The sequence below is a fragment of the Pinus tabuliformis genome, chromosome 8 (assembly GCF_031772625.1).
Source record: "Pinus tabuliformis cultivar Carrire ecotype Pingquan chromosome 8, CPIR1, whole genome shotgun sequence".
NCBI classification, from domain to species: Eukaryota; Viridiplantae; Streptophyta; class Pinopsida; order Pinales; family Pinaceae; genus Pinus; species Pinus tabuliformis.
The window spans coordinates 1,974,525,429-1,974,542,792 of record NC_142294.1 but is presented as its reverse complement, the minus strand read 5'-3'; the positions used below and the strand labels follow the sequence as shown (position 1 = coordinate 1,974,542,792).

At 37.8% G+C, this 17,364-nt stretch overlaps 1 protein-coding gene across 1 annotated transcript; it reads right to left on the bottom strand.

Moving 5' to 3' along the window:
• Window positions 1–7,067: 7,067 nt before the first annotated feature.
• Window positions 7,068–8,004, bottom strand: LOC149244359 (uncharacterized). Its single transcript, XM_089367979.1, has one exon. The coding sequence runs from the start codon at window positions 7,942–7,944 to the stop codon at window positions 7,417–7,419; it is 528 nt and encodes a 175-aa protein (XP_089224105.1). The 5' UTR covers window positions 7,945–8,004; the 3' UTR covers window positions 7,068–7,416.
• Between the last annotated feature and the right edge of the window lie 9,360 nt (window positions 8,005–17,364).

Sequence of the window (17,364 nt, the reverse complement as noted above, 5' to 3'; positions counted from 1 at the left end):
GAAATTTGGAAGGAACTTTTGTAGAAATGCTCGATGGTGAGAAAAAATATCAGGCCTCAATGTTTTCACTCACTTGTAAGCCTCAATGGTTTGTTGGGCCATGGAAAGGCCCCTCCTCACCACCAGAGACCCCATTCCCAAATACAACAAACCCTTCTCAGCGACCTACCTTTCTGGCCGCTCCAGATTTCATCCACGTGACTTCGCCGCTCCAGCGTTTCGTGACTTGCTGTGCGGAAGTCGAGAAGCCTTTCTCTGCCACGTTAAGGGCCAGGTTCTGGCCCATCAATGTCAGACCCCCAGCGCGATTCTCGACAGTGGCCTCGCATTCAATTCAAAAATCATAAAACCTCCTTCACTGAGAACAGGAAGCTCCCACAACCGGCGTTTCAGCGCAGTGGAAGGAAGTGGCAGTGCAAATAAAGGAATATGTTTACAGTTCAGGCGGAGTGGAAGGAAGCGACATTGCAAATAATGGAATATGTTTATAGTTCAGGGGGAGTGGAAGGAAGCGACAGTGCAAATAAAAGAATATGTTTACAGTTCAGGCGATTGACAAACGGTGAGATCGAATGGTCCAAAATATTTCAATTGTCTAGCAATCCATTATTAGACAATCTATCTAACCATGGCCAACGGTTAAAAACCAGTCCCTAGGTTCCAATCTTGATTCGCTGTAGTTCTGAGAAATTTACAACAAATATCCATGATTGCGGGTTCTAGTAATGATTGCAAAAGAAATGCAAACATTCAGCCTGACGTTGTCCGAGCTGGATGCTGACACAGTGGACTGCTGTAGTTGCTTCACATTTCTAAGAAAGTCGAAGAAGGAGCTAAAGGCTGATTGCCATTTTTACGGCAGTGATTTCTCGCAAGATAGGCTGTCGAGCGACCCCTTCAGGTATTTCGGCAGTTCGTTTCAAAAAGATAGTCTGTCGAGCGGCCCCTTCGGGTATTCCGGCAGTTTGTTTCGAAAAGACGGTATGCTGAGCCTCTATGGCTCTTCGTTGAATTATTCGGATAATGGAGTGCAGCAGGACTGTAAGGCTTTGAAGACATCACCCGCGGCTTCCAACGTAGTTAATTGCAGAGAGATCCCCGTGAAGGAAACCCATAGGGTTGTTCGTACCGAGGTATGCTCCCTTTGCTGTTTTTGAATAATTGTGTGCATGGAAGGCATTACATGATTTCATCTATGTCCCATTCATTCGAGTCTTCAGTATTTTATCCTGATCGGTTGCAAGAAAAAGTATCAGTGAAAAACTTGTCCTCGCTTCGTAGCTATGATTTTTGAAATTTTTACAGTGTTTTACTGTCAAGTTAAAACATAGTGTTTGTGCAGTAAAAATGAGAAATGAATTTACAGAACATGGCGCAAAAAATGCTATTGTTTATATATTCATGAAGGTAGATAACATTTACAAAACATAAACTAGAGGGTTCAACTCCATACACCATGATAAAACTGGAAATTTTACAGAGATTTAGAGCTTCTTTGTTTTTGGGGTTTTGAAATTTATTGCTCGGTAAGCTTGACTGAGCCCTGTCGAATAAATCTTTTGTTTCAATTTATGCAGAACTTAAGGGAGGAAATGCCAGAAAATGCATAAAAGCATTCAAAAAATTATGGAGAAACATTAAAAAATTTACTTAAAAAATGTATGTTTTTCTCCTTTTTGATGCAATTGGAAGAATCGGAATAACATGCTTTAGACCTGAACTTTGCCTAGTGCTTGGAATACCAGGCTTTAGACCTGAACTTTGTCTGGTGCTTGCAATAGCAGGCTTTAGATGTGAACTTTTCCGCTTCAGCACTTCTTCTAGAGGTGAGTCTGTAGAAATCCAATAATATCGTCTGCAATAAATAGACACAGTTAAAGCACAGACACTGTTAAGGTACATAAAATGGATGCATTTAAAGCACAAGAAATTAAAGGACGAACTCAATGCATTTTCCATTGCGTTTTTGAGTAAGCTTTTGGTAAATTCACCTTGAAGTTGTGGCATTAAATTTACACTTGAATAGGGTTTGCAACATGTTCTTCATTGTTGTCTGCAGGTAGAATAACATGTTTGCAATGCAATGAAGAGGAGAAGAGGGCGTAAGAGGGTGGTCGAATGAAGTTGGCAGCTGTAAACAATCCTGGCAACCAGCAGTGACAAGTGTAAGCTTGTAAGCTCGATGGGTTTATGCGATGTTGTCTCAACACCTTCATTTCAAAAACTTTAAATAAAAGAACTTGCCCCAACCGTCAGTTAAAAAACTTAGGATAAAATAGCTTCCCCTCGCTAAAAATAGCATTGGGGCACGTGAAGCCTGCAATAAGAGGCTAAATTCAGAAGTTTGGTTAAAATTTTCATAACGCAAAATTGTTAGCAATAAACTTTGGTTAAGCACTGAAAATCTATAGTCAACTGATGAATTAATAGGTGGTCAACGTTCGATCGAATGCTATAGTCCCTGCTATGCCAGAGGCAGGGACTAATAACTCAAAGAGGATGGAAGTTCTATGAATTTTGCAACAATACAAGATCATTAAAGTTTACAATTGCACATTTTCAGATAATTTTCATTCTCAACTCAAGAAGTAGATATGAATGTAGAGAGGTTACTAACAATTCCTATGAATGGAATAATTAATAGTTATGTGTCTTACAACTGAATGACCTGAGCTATAATATGTTCATCACATTAAGAGTCGACTATTATTATTGAGAATAGTACCTATTACAAGCACTTAACTTTTATGTGTTTTTGGTCTTCAATTCATGTTTAGATTGTTTTTTAGGTAGTGTAATAATTTTTTATGTTTTCTTGTTGACCATTTCTGGAATAGAATTATGTGGTTTTTGTGATTTGTCTAACATTTTAGATGGTAACTTCATCCACCATTAGGGATAGAGAGCTTGGTGAGTAAACGGGCACTCGAAAGCCTATTTATAAAAGAAAATGAAATAGATATACATTAAGTTAACAATAAAAATTCTAATTAATAAATTTCATTAATAAATTAAATTAAGAATAATAGTTCAAAATTGTTTGACCAAATTTGAGAATTAAATAGTAAGTATTAGTTAAAAGTTTATGATTGAAAACAAAATTAAATTTAAATTTATCATAATGTTTATTATGTGAAAATAAGAACTAAATAGGATTAGGAGTTCAAATATAAATTAATTGAAATAAAGATTGAAAAAAATTTCAAATACCAATTAATTAATAAAGAGAGTGGTTCGCTGAGATTTAAAATTAATAATTTAATAGCAACTAACATTATAATTAAAATAGTAAAAAATATATTTTTTATAATTTAAAAAATTTAATTAATTTTTTTTTTAATTTATTTTAAAATAAAAATTTAGATTTCATTTAAAATTATTTTAAAATAAAATTGAATATTTGAATTCAAGTTGTCATTCATTCATATTATGAATGTTGAAATTTTTTTCCGACATCAAAAAAAGAATATTTAGTAAACATGAAACCATACGAAATACAAAATGACAAAATGTTCTTGATGTAATTATTACCAAAATTTCCCAACGTAAAATTAAATTTGTATGAAAAAAGACAAATCTCCTGGCACATGTTAACATTCATTTTATGAATGTTGGGAAATCTTTCTATAATAATAACATAAAAGGTGGCATAATGACTAGTTTGCTTTCCTCCACGACAGAGGGTGGTGGTACCTCTGTATGTCATTTCTTAGGTTGGTATTCAATATGGCTTTTTTTTTTTTTTTTTTTTGGGTTTTTTGACTTTTTTCGACGCATAGAATTTGGGTGTTTGCCTTTTTTTTCTATTTATTTACATATGATTGTATTAATTTCAAGTTAAATTTTAAGAATTAAAATTTGAGGACTAAAAATTTAGAAGGTACATGGTTTTTTTTTTTTTTTTTCTATATCAACTAGGTTTGAGGACATCTCTGGCTGCTATGCGAATGCTGTTTGACTCATCACTGTTAAATAGTCTGACATAAAATTCTAAAAACCTTTTCCTTACGAGGACTAGCCAAGCAATTTTAGGCATACTCCAGGTACATGGTTTTATTGATTTACTTAATCAATTTATTTAATTGATTTTCTTTAAATTTTAATTTTAATTTATACGAAGATTTTTTTGTTTAATTTCTGCTATTTACATGTTTGGTTTGTAATCTAAGTCTATTTTTTCATTGTTTAGTTTTAGTTTTTGGAATAAAAACTATCTCTTGAGATTTTAAGTAGTGGCATCAAAAGATTTTTTTTTAACTTATTTTGTGAGTCATGATTTAGAGTTGTAGTGGTGTCAAAAGAGTTCTTTTAATCTATTTTGTGAGTCATGATTTAGAGCCTCACTTGCTTATTAAAAGATATAATTTCATTTAGAGCTTAGATTTTTTTTAAGTTAAAAATTTTATTTGAAACTTTAATGAGGAACATAAAAGTAGTTTTGGTGTCTATCTTAGTTTACTACTAGGGAATCGAGACTAGTGATAAAACCACAATTTTTGCAACATCAATACATAAAGAGTTTTTAAATTCATCAAAACTACCAACAAATTGTATTGAATCTCTAGACAACTTGAGCTAGATGATATCCCTAAAAACAAAGTAGAACATAAGCAACTAAAAAAACTAGATTAATAAAAACTCATCATTTGGACTTAGAAGAATCTAAGGTGTCCATAACAGTTGCCTTCTTTCGACTACCGAGCAAGAATCCTAGGTCTAGGTGAATGCCCAGGTGAACTTAAACACACACGAGAGCTTCAAATGCCAATAGATATCAATGATGTGCATGTATTAACTATAACACCTCTTGGTGTGTCCAATGTTAAACACCCAATTAGCAATCTCCATTAGGACCTTACATTCTATCAAGCATTCTCTCCCCCCAATGATTTCACATTCTATCTGGGAAATTTCCTCCTAGTTTTCCTTAGGAGTGTTGGCCCAATATATTTGCGTCAAGCTCTTGGCCCTCCACTAGGCACGATCCAACCTCCATGTTCTAGAAACTATGCAACACTCTGTCTACTCCTAGAATGCTAACATGACATTGTGAATTGAGATTCACCGAGAGATGTGGTACATGTAAGGGAGATTGATTCATAAACAATAAGAGGATAGGGAGACAAGGAAAACAAATAGGAAGAGCTAGGGAGAATAATTGTGAGTGAGTGGATCAATTCTAATTAGAATGGGAGGAGAGAAAATATGAATAGATGAGTTTCAAATTTCCATGAGAATGGTTTCAAATTTCCACAAGGATGGAGTCTCTTACAGTCCCTCGTGATGTTTCACCCGATCTCCATGTCCTCATGACTATTTGTGATAGGATTCTTGCCAACCACCACATGAATTGAATGATTTAATTTTAAATAAAAAAATGGTGGTTCAAAATCAAAATGTAAATACAATATGCGGTAAAATGTTAAAACTTGGAAATATTAGATCAATTATTCCCTTATGGGCTCTCTTTTCTCCTCCTCTCCTCTCTAGTGAACTTTTCCTTTTGATACTCATTTCTACTAAGTTAAACTATTATATTAGTTTTCAAATAATATTTACTTGTATAACATGAAGAACTTACTACATACTATACAATATTATTGCATATCTAATCATTTATTAATAAGACTAAGGGTTTAAACCCCACAAAGAAATTTAAACTATACACATAAAATCATTTTATTTGTTTAATAAAATTAAAGTATAAACTGAAAAACAATTTAATTCATTAACTTTAATATGATAGTAAAATAATTAAATCTATTAGCATAGTAAAATGATTGAATATATTATATTTGTTTAATAAAATTAAAGTATAAACTGAAAAATTGTTGGGTATACGACCAAAGTCCCACATTGACTAGAGGTGGGGAGGATAATGGATATATAAGGATGGAAAAATATCTCCATTGGTATGAGGTCTTTTAGGGTAAGTCCAAAAGCAAATCCATGAGGGCTTAGGCCCAAAGTAGACAATATCATACCATTGTGGAGATATGTGGTGTCCAGAGTCCTTACAAGTGGTATCAGAGCCATGCCCCGAAGTTAGCCAAGTGGATGAATCCTCGGAATACCAAAGGTGGTGGGCCCCGGTAATATCACGATGGGCTCCGTGGATGAGCTCGGTTAGACAGGCGGTGTGCTCCGGATTCTTCATGGACGTGTCCTGGTCCCAACACGCTGAAGAGGAGTTGACTTGGGATAGAGCAAGCTCTCGAGGCAGGTGGTGCTCCATGTAAGGCGTGTGCTTCCAACGCATTGGAGCGGAGAATCCTGGTTGGTAGAGAGTGGACGGATGGATAATCGTTTGAGGGGAGGCTCAATGGTCCTTTGTTCGAGGGGAGGATTGTTGGGTATACGACCAAAGTCCCACATTGACTAGAGGTGGGGAGGATCATGGATATATAAGGATGGACAAATATCTCCATTGGTATGAGGCCTTTTGGGGTAAGTCCAAAATCAAATCCATGAGGGCTTAGGCCCAAAGTGGACAATATCATACCATTGTGGAGCTTACAAAAACAATTTAATTCATTAACTTTAATATGATAGTAAAATAATTAAATCTATTAGCATAGTAAAATGATTGAATACATTATGATGTAATTCAAAACCAACCAATTATGTGAATTTAAATAAAATCAAATAAAAATATCAACAACAATCTTTTCAAAGTGATAATTTAAAGTGAATTCTGATTTTATACCTTATCATAAGTGAAGATTATGGTGTAAGTGATTACTCTAATTAACTTAAATTCATCTTATTTCATATTTCATCTTATTTCATATCCATAAAGAATTCAGAGTATCCCAGATCAAATAAGTCAAGTTACACACCCTTATTCATCATAATAAAAAAATATAGAAATAAATCAAATCAATAGTAATGGAAACCTTCCCTAAATTAATTAAGATAAACAAATCTTTTAGAGTGTTAGGAATATGAACACTATTTTTAAAATGGGGTGAGTCCCCTTTAGAAGCTATATATAGCTCAGAGTACATTATTTTTTTTACATTATATACAGATGCGGATCAATCACATAATTACATATGTACAAACATGTACAAACGCTAGATGAAACACATAGTATATATAACCCAGAGTACATTATTTTTACATTATATACGGATGCCGATCAATCACATTATTACATATGTACAGAAGCTCGATGAAACACATAGGCTGCTAGACAGCGCGACATACAACGAGATTCGATCACGCGACATACAACGGGATTCGATAACGCGGGTGGGGAGCGGGAAAGTCCTCCACCCCGACCACGTGAGCTGTGCGCTCATTGCTCAAATGAAAAGAACAGCATAATCATCACAAGCCATGAATGACAACAAAACACAAACCCACGTTAATCCTGCAACAATAAAATACTTAATACATGAAATAGTAGAGTCCCTACTCAACAATTTTTATATTTTTCTCCACGTTCAAGTTCTTAACAGAGCTACAGCTTCGGCTCCGTGGAAACCGAAGATCTTCGTCCACGGTGTGTTCGAAACAGGCAGAGAAATCACAGGGGCTCTCTTCGTCAATTCTGCCCACACCAAACTGTTGCCGATTACGTTTCTCAGTGGAAGTGCTCAGACTCCGGTTGAACGGCTGATGATCAGACAACTTCGTTATTCTTACTGGCGTTGCTCGCCCCCGCTGCGACGCCGCTCTGACGAGCTCTTTGTAATCGTGGTCGTTGTCCCTGACAGAAGAAGCGTTAAAACTGAAGCTCCTAGGCAGAGTCATGGTCACCCCAGTTGCCCCCACTACGCCAAGGTTGTTGGACCTCTCCGCAAACTGGGACATGCCATGGACATAGAAATCTCGAGCTCTGGCCAGATAGGGGATTGGGGACAGAGCTCCGATAAATTTATAGAGAGCTCGCACCATCCGCTGCTTCTTGCTCTTTTCTTTTTGTTTCCATTTTGCCATCTAACTGTGCCGAACACTCACTCAATCAGTTTGCTACTCACTCGATCAGTGTCTGATATAGCACCAGAAAATTAAGGGTTGGCAACAATGAAAGAGCCACTACCACTGATACCAACTACTTCATTAATCCACTACCGCCTCAATTTATGGATTCTGTTATCTGTAGCTATCTGGTCTTGTGTTGGACCAATGAGGTAATTTGTAATTTTAATTAGATCTGCTAATTATTACAGATTTTTTTTATTTGTGTTTACGTTGGATCTTTTTCTTTTTCTTAATATATATAATTTGATAAATTTAAATATTTTAATTATTTTTAAAATACTTAATTTATGTATGGTGTGGCTACTTTGTGGATGTCATAACCTTAATGTCACCGTAGTTGATTGGTATTGTCGTAATAATGTCAATGTAGCTGCCGTGTGGAGTAGCCTAGGGATGCCATAACGTTACCGACACGCTAAAAGTATGGTGGGGTTGTTTTGACATAACAATGAGAATACGATTTATCATAAAATTAAACGATATTTAATTTTTATAGATAATGTGATTTATTTTTTAAATATATTAAAATATATATTATATTTTTTTTATAATTTATGAATTTTTATTTATTTTTAAGTTAAAGATGGTATTTTTTTTTTTTTTCGAAGGTGGCAAAATCTATCAAACTCAGGTGTCAAACCAACAGTGAGGACAGCCATCTCTGGCTGCTATCCGCGAATGTCGGTTTGACTCATCACTGTTATCAAGGAAAACCACGCCACCTGTAATAACCCGCTGGTGGTCCGTAAGGGAGCAGGCTTTCACTCATGCCAGATGCCTCTGGGTCTTGGGCCGTTAACCTGTTTCCTTACGTCCGAGGAAGACGAGCTCTTAGCCAAGCAGAAGCAATTTTACGGCATACTCCAGGCCGAAGTTAAAGATGGTATTACTTCGAAATATTATGCAATATATATGTTTATTAAGCTTTAACATTCATGTCATTGTATAGGTGGTCAAAATTTGTCACCACCTACCAATAAAGTAATTAGACTTAAATTTAAAGAGTATCCATTATTCTAGCATCACGAAAGTGCCTACAATAGTATCCGAAAAGAAAAATCTTAATATAACCATTCCCTTGCTAGAATCTAAGGATGAGAGCAAGTTCTCTAGCATTGGAGCTAGTACGATCATGCGGTGTAGGTTCACACAGAAAGTGGAGTTCAATGTGTGCTAACCTCACATTAATATTTTCTTAAAACATTTGTTGGTTACACTGGAGTCTCTTGATATCTATCAAGCTAGCAAATATGTTGCAATTTTCGGTTTGTTTTTCCTTTAGCACCCTCCCCAATAGACACTTTGTCTACGAGTATAAAGCCAAGGCTAAGAAATAGTGCTTCCTTATTTCTCAGGTGGTCCTCGAGTCAGGAATCCATGGTGATATGTCTTCCATAATTTCAGAATCTTATAGGGTCTGTCTGTCTCGAAAAATAAGAGTCTCCAACTAGTGAATTTCCCTTTGAGTTTCAGGTGGAACAACTACATGGTAAGAATCAATGGCTGGGCCTTTTGTTGATTTTGAACGTGGCCTTGGGGGGCTGACCTTCCCCCCTCCACGTACTATGCATGCATTGTAGTTATACGATTGATTGATAGAAATAACCTTTGTAGTAATGACAACCCAGATATCTGAGTCAATAAAACCATAATTCTCTTGTTGGATGAAGTGCAGATTCCAACAAGTTGAATGACATATTACAAATAGAACCATGACATTGGTAAGGGAGCACAAAATTCCAATATAATTACCACATCCAGGCAAGGAACGCTAAACAAATCCTTGACCCTTTCATGCTCAAACAACCAACAAGCTCCAGTGTATTAGAGGGTGGTAAGAGCCACTAACTTGAATAAAATGACCAAGGACAATAACAAGTCTCTACGAAGCTACAAAGCTATAAGTTACTGACCCTGAGTCGCCTCCTAGAATACACACCGAATCCCCAAACCAAAAACTAGGGAAAATCCAAAGTCACAATATCTAAACTCAAATCGAGCACAATCAAACCAAGAAGCTATTAGAAAAGAGTCACAAGGAGGGATACAAAGAATACTAAACATCGAACTAAGTTACTCGCCAAAAGAAACTCCTTAGATAGGTATGAGGATGCCCTACCAATATTCACAAAGACTAGCGAGCGAAGAGCAACAATTAAGGTGGTGCTGCCATTTTAGCATTCTCTTTCCCCTCCCGAGAGAAACAACACTCCAGACAGTCGAGATAACCCGACCACTTCAACACTTCAAGGAAATTGCCACCATCTCAATCGTTTGCACTGAGGCCGAGATGTCTTTAAACAACGCACTTCAATCTTCCTTACCAACCTAGGCTTCTGTTGTGGAAGGATAAGTTGGAGCCTCACAACGATACCGAAAACCCCAAAGCTCTTACTCAACAATCTCCTCTCTGCTGTAAGTCCCTTAGCATTTTAATACCTCCCATGTGCCTCCGATTAACTCCCTCATATTGGGGTGGCGGGCATGCTCCCCCGACTCATTAACATTCTTGGGATTCACCTCATCGGGGGTTCTTTAACTTATATTTATTATTTATGAGCCTTCTTTAATTTATTATTTATTCTTTAAAATTCACATTTTATATATTACATTACATCAAATAATGAAATCAACATATTGTTATTATTCCTGTGTTTTTTTTTAAATTTTATTTTGTATACTATACAATATTAGAAGTAAATTTTAAAAGATGATCATATTTTTTAATATTTTTAAAGTTAATTTTAAAATATGAATTATATTATGATATTTTTAAAATATGTTAATTTGGAAAGATGATGATATTTTTTAATTTTTTTTAAAGTTAATTTTAAAATATAAATTATATTATGATATTTTCAAAATATCTAAAATTATAATTGTTATTTATATAATTATAATTTAAATAGGTTTAATAGTTAAAAAAATATGTTTTATTTTAAAAAGTTTTAAATCTAAAAAGATAGAGTATATACTTTTTTATAAAATTTAGCAATCAAATTGTTGTAAGGAGGAAAGTCTCTTATCTTATAATTAAAAAGTATCATAAATTTAATGTCTACTTGTTATTAATACTAATATTATTTAGTTGAGAGGCGCTCTACAACCGAGTATAACCGAGTATAGGGGAGATGTGTAGGCGCTAAGATCCATGTTTTATTATAATTAATAATAGAACCAACCTAGATTTTAATTTATATGGTAATTTTTTTTTTGTAAATTAAAATTCTATTATATTTGAAAAACAAGTTACATCAGGGATACATTTCACAAAACTTCTTCAGCATTTCTGGTGTCACACACCAAAATTATTCAAGGGTTTTTCTCTTTTCCCCTTTCTCTTACGTACATCTACCCAACCTGCAAACTTATCAGATAATGCTAGATTCTCATTTTTTTAGAAAGCTCGATCGCTAACGGCTCAACAGAGCAGGGGATATCTTTGTCACTATTTGAATGGTCAGACTCCTGTGAGCACTTCTTCCCACTGGTTGCAAACACAATTAGAGTTGTTTCTCCTTCATTCACCTTAGCCTGGGGATTCTCCTCAATAGAAGGGTGTGGTAAATCCACAGGGGGTTGCACTATATCTTGAGAAGTCGAGGTGTTGGTTCTTGTCTGATGTTGTTGAGAGCAATCCTTCTCTGACTTGGAACATTTTATGCATTAGATCTTTCCTTCTAATCCCTCCAATCGTTGTTGGGTTTTCTCAGCTTTAGTGACCCAAACCCATTTAAGGTCGAACATGCATTCTGGTGATGCTCTAGATTTTGACAAACTATGCATCTAAAAGCAGTATATTCATAATCTATTGGTTGAAGGAACTCCTTACCATCCCATTTAAGACTTATTTTTTTATAAGTCCCTCGCCTAAGCCCAATTCCACGCAAATGTGGATGAACGAAATGAGCCCGTTTGTCAATATTTCACTGTCAATTTTGACAAAACCCCCTAATGCAATTCTAATAGCTTCAAGGAAGTCTGGTCTAATCCACTATAGCGGTAAGTTTGGGAGTTGTACCCATATCAAAGTAGCCAAGGATGTCATGGAAAGGGGGTTGAAATACAGAAGCCATGGCTTAATTGAAATACCTGCATGACCCCACATCTAGGGTCCTTGGTCAAAAACCTTATGCCAATCTTCAAGGTCCTTGAAGATAACATTAAAATAACCTTTGGAGCAAAATCCAAATTTTGGATCTAGTTCTAATGAACCCAATCCCTACAGGTAGAAGTTGGTTGTAACACCCTCCTCCCACATTTACCCAAGCAATCGACTAATCGGGGTAAACATGTGACGAGAGGCTACTAAGATTGGATTTAACCTCCTAGGTGACGAGAGGCTACTAATCGATGGAAGCACATCATACAGACCTTCCACATCAGCTATAGGACCCCTAAGAACCATCCCAACATTTCTAGTAACCAGCCCTTGGGTCCCACTGAGGTTTTAGACCACTTACCTTTGGACGCTCCCATGTTATGGGTCTGACAACGTCTAGGAGGCTTTGAATGCTCTCATGACAAGGTCTTCTAGCGTCTAGGGACTATTTTTCTTAGTGATGTGCCAGCATCCCTAGGATTTGAGCCACTTTTTGAGGCCCAGAGCCCAGGTCACTGCCCAAAATTGAATGACACCATCAAAACAGAAAGATAACAAGGAAACAATGAAGCAAATGCAAATACTTGAACAAGCCCTTGATTGGACCTCTACTAGCCATGATAGAAATTTCGTCAAACATATCACAAACATGTAATCTATAGGTGTAAACAACAGATCTAAGAATAGAGGTCTCATACTCATCCGAGAATCGCTAAGAAGCATTGATGCCTCAACACGTTAGTTGCAATTTCATCCATTAGGTCATATATACATTGTTCATTCATTTACAATTAAAAACATGATGAGAGCCATACATAACTACTGTCATAAAACATACACAAAACCAACATAATAGCAACATAAATACCAAGGAAATCACAACCATATGATCCACACATAAACCAGTATAATACTCATAGAAATACAAGGAGAAATAACCTCATATTGATGATGCAAAATCCAAACCCGGGATGGGACTACCACATTCCACCTGACCGTAGAATGGGTGAGCGAAATATCTCTTTAGCCATTCACCCTCATGCCATATTCCAAGCATGAATGTGGGATCTCATAGAACACATCAATTCAAAACCATCCAGGGCTTCCAGAGGCCAACCACTTCAACCCATCAAACAATTATTCCACCTTACGGTCGGGCATCAAAACACCATCATCATATTGGTCTCTACCCAAGTGTTCCAGGGCTCCAGAGTGTTTGTTCCAACTGTTGAGAATGCAACAAGATGATGGAGCTTAGTGGAAAGGAGTCGCCTTCACTAAGTGGGCCCGCAGGCAAATTATGGTGCAAAGTCTATTTTTAGACTATGTCTATTTTTAGACATATGGATCATGGTCTATGAGCTGCAGAATGTTGTTTATGGATGATTGGTCATGTTGGGAAAAATAGATGGACTTCTATTTTTGGATCACAGCAGGAGTGATCAAAGTCTATTTTTAGACTGGTAGTCAAAAATAGAAAAGTCAAATATTATTGTCTCATAATAATATTTAGACTATAAGTTTTATCTTATTCTCTTGGAGCACTTCAGTTTGAGCTACAGATGTGGCACATGCAGCTGTCAGAAGGAAATACGCTTTCTTTGTGGGTCATTTGAGTTGTTGCATGTAGGACTTCAGTTAGAACTCAAGCAGTTGAGTTTGGTGGAGTTGATTGTGGAGTTGATGGAGTTGTGTTCAGTTTGACTTGGTTAAACTAGTTGTAATTAGTCTAACTGCAAATAGACTGATGATGAGTTGTTAAACTAATTATTAACTCATAAAGCAACTAAATAATACATCAGTTAACTCAGTTGCATGTCAGTGCATGTACAGTTCAATAGGGACAGGTGTTAGAGGTTGAGAGTGCTATCAGTTGTGACTATAGTTGTGCATGAGGATTTGCACAAGCAATGTATTGAGTATGCCAATGAGTATTGCGTTGATTTGCCCAGTAGAATAGCCCATGCTCACTTGATTTCCAGTGTGAGTGATTCTCAGCAGGTTTATGCAATAGAGGCAGGCAAAGCAGTGGAGAAGATTTGAACCTGTGACTTGTTCAGGTTTGAGCTGGTTTGTGTGTAACAGGTGGAGATAGTGCTGGATACTTTAGAGGAGTATTGTACTATGTAATGTTACATGTTCTCAATCATTAATATATAGATAGTGTGGGGTTTTCAACTATAAGATTTCCTCAGGTTACATACTGTGTTAATGTGTGCATGCTATTGATGTTTCATTATTTTTGATACTGCTAAATTGTTGATCAACGTAGAGGAGCTTATGTATTGTGCATGTATTCCGCAATAGTGCATGATCAGGATAATCTCTGTTGAATATGTGTTTATTATTCAAAATTTCTACATGGTATCAGAGCTGTTGATCATCAGATCTACTATTTAGGAAGTGTTTACATCTTATTTCTTTAGGTAGAGTCTGTAATTGGGCCAGGTAGCCTCTGGATTCATCCTTCCTTGGGAAGGTGAGAGATCCGATAAAAGCCCATACAGTCAATCTCTGTACGAGAAATAATTTGTTCTCACGAATCTTAGATTGGAGGCGGTTGAGTTGGAGCTGGTGGAATTCGAATTTGCAGCAGTGTTTTCTTGGTGTCAACGTTGCAATGTCTTTCAACGGATTGCGATTGGAGTATGCTCTTGAGGGCAGCTCGAACTATATTGCATGGAAGGACAGGATGGAGGCCGTGTTAGATGATAATGGGCTGAAGGAGTTCATAGAGGCTGAGGTCCCAAAGCCTACTGATGCTGTCGCAGTTGAGGCTTGGTAAAAGAAGACAACAAAGTGTCGAAGGATTCTGTTGGAGGGCATGAAGGATCACATTGTGTCTAGCCTTCATGGTAAGGCTTCTCCATACTTGATGTGGAAAGCATTGGCAGATCTATTCCAAAGCAAGAGCAATCAGAGGAAGCTGGCGCTCAAAGATAAACTCATAAACATCAAATGCAAGAAGGGTGACAGTATGCCCAAGTATCTCATGAAGTTCACTCAGTGTCGAGATGAGCTGGGAAGTGTGGGGGTTACTGTTGATGATGAGGACTTGGTGAGCTTGGCTCTCCTTGGTCTTCTGAAGAGTTGGCATTCCTATTAGGACTCTGTCAATGGTCGGGAGAAATTTCCAGGATGGGAGAGACTGTGGTCAGATCTTTTGTAGGAGGAGATCAGGCAGAGTAGCAGGGACGGATCTTCATCAAAGGGAACTGATGAAGAAAATTGCGCTTTGGCTGCCAAAGCAAAGAAGGGGAAGAGAAATAAAGCTTCTCAGTCTGGTGCGAAAGGCAAGAAGCAGGACATGTCCAAGGTGAAGTGTTTTCACTATCACCAGCACGAACACTATGCCACTAATTGTCCGCAGAAGAAGAAGAACAAACAAGTTGCTGGATCTGCAGCAGGGGAGGCTCTAGCCTCTCGGTTTGAGCTTGATTTTTTATTGATCGCATGCTTGGTTTCAAGTGTGATGGGATCGGTGTGGTTCTTGGACAGTGGTGCGTCTTTTCACATGACGGGGGATCGAGATTTGTTTTCTGATCTTGAGGACAAAGATCTTGGAGTGCACATCGAGATGGGTGATGATGGTAGATACAGTGCGACCAGTAGCAGTACCATTTCCTTTGAGAGGGAGTCTGGTAAACCCTTTGTATTGAAGGAAGTGATGCATGTTCCAGGATTGAAGAAGAATCTTATCTTTGTGGCGATGTTAGAAGACAAGGGGTATGATGTTGTTTTCAGCGAGGGAAAGGCTTTCCTCCACAGCAAGACAACTGGAGAAACCCGGAAGATAGGAGTTCAAGTGAGGAACCTTTATCAGTTGCATGTAGATGGATGCGCAGCAATGGCATGAAAGGCAGAAGGATTGGTGAGCCAGGATGATGGCGAGTTGTGGCACAGGAGATTGGGTCACCTTCACCATGGAGCCTTGAAGATACTGCAGCAGATCACTACAGGGCTTCCTAAAGGCACTCTTGTGCAGTTAGATTAGTGCAAGGGGTGTACTTTGGGAAAGTTTGTGAAAGCCACCTTTCACGAGAAGGATAGTTGCACCACGACGATCCTTGAGAGAATTCACACAGACGTGTGTGGACCTTTCTCAGTAGCTTCAACAGCAAAAGACAAGTATTATGTGACTTTTGTTGATGATTTCTCTCGTAAGTGCTGGATCTTATTCATGCAGAAGAAGAGCGAGACATACTCAAAGTTCTGTGAGTTCAAAGCACTGGTTGAGAAGGAGTCGGGGAAGAAGGTGAAGGCTCTTAGGAGCGATAATGGTGGTGAAAACATCTCTGGCGAGTTCAAGGATTTCTGCAGTGCAGAAGGGATTCGAAGAGAGCTCATAGCTCCCCATAACCCACAACAGAATGGTGTTGCTGAGCGGAAGAACAGAACGATCGTGGGTGCTGCATGGGCGATGTTGCATGATCAAGGCCTACCCCTTCACTTGTGGGCGGAAGCATGAAATATAGTAGTTTATGTGCAGAACCGTTGTCCTCACAGGATACTTGGCATGAGTACACCCGAGGAGGCTTATTCTGGTAAGAAGCCTGATCTTTCTCATTTGAGGATTTTTGGTGCTAACGTTTACATGCATGTGACGAAGGATGCCAGGAAGAAGTTGGAGCTGACTACAGAGGTTGGGATATTTGTGGAGTACACTGATATGCCCCACAACTATCATGTGTATTTTCCAGACAGTGGTAAAACTGTTGTGCGACAGGATATAATTTCAGGAGGAGAAAGCCATGAAGTGTTCGCTTGAGAGGGAGCTACACTTACATGTAGATGAGGAGCTATTAGTTCCTAAGGATGAGCTTCAGGACGTGGATCAGCCACAGGACGAGGTTCATGGAGTGGAAGAGACCACTCATGTAGCACCAACCATCAGAGGGTGAAAGTGCTTGACAGAAGTTGAGCGACTGGCTCAAGATGCAGAGAAAGTTGTAGGACCACCTACAACCCAACCTAGGCAGAGACAGTCACCTGATTGGTACACTGGATACATGGCTCTTATGAGCAAATATGTTGTGACTGAGCCATCTTCTTTCGAGGAAGCTGTGGAGGATCCCACATGGGTAGACGCCATGGAAGAAGAGTATGATTCGATTGCCAGAAACAGTGCATGGGAGATTGTTCCTAGACCGGAAGGGAAATCAGTGGTGGGTTCGAGATGGATCTACAAAGTTAAGCAGGCAGCTGATGGGAGTGTGGAGAAGTACAAGGCAAGATTTGTTGCCCAAGGCTTTTCACAGATAGAGTGGATCGAT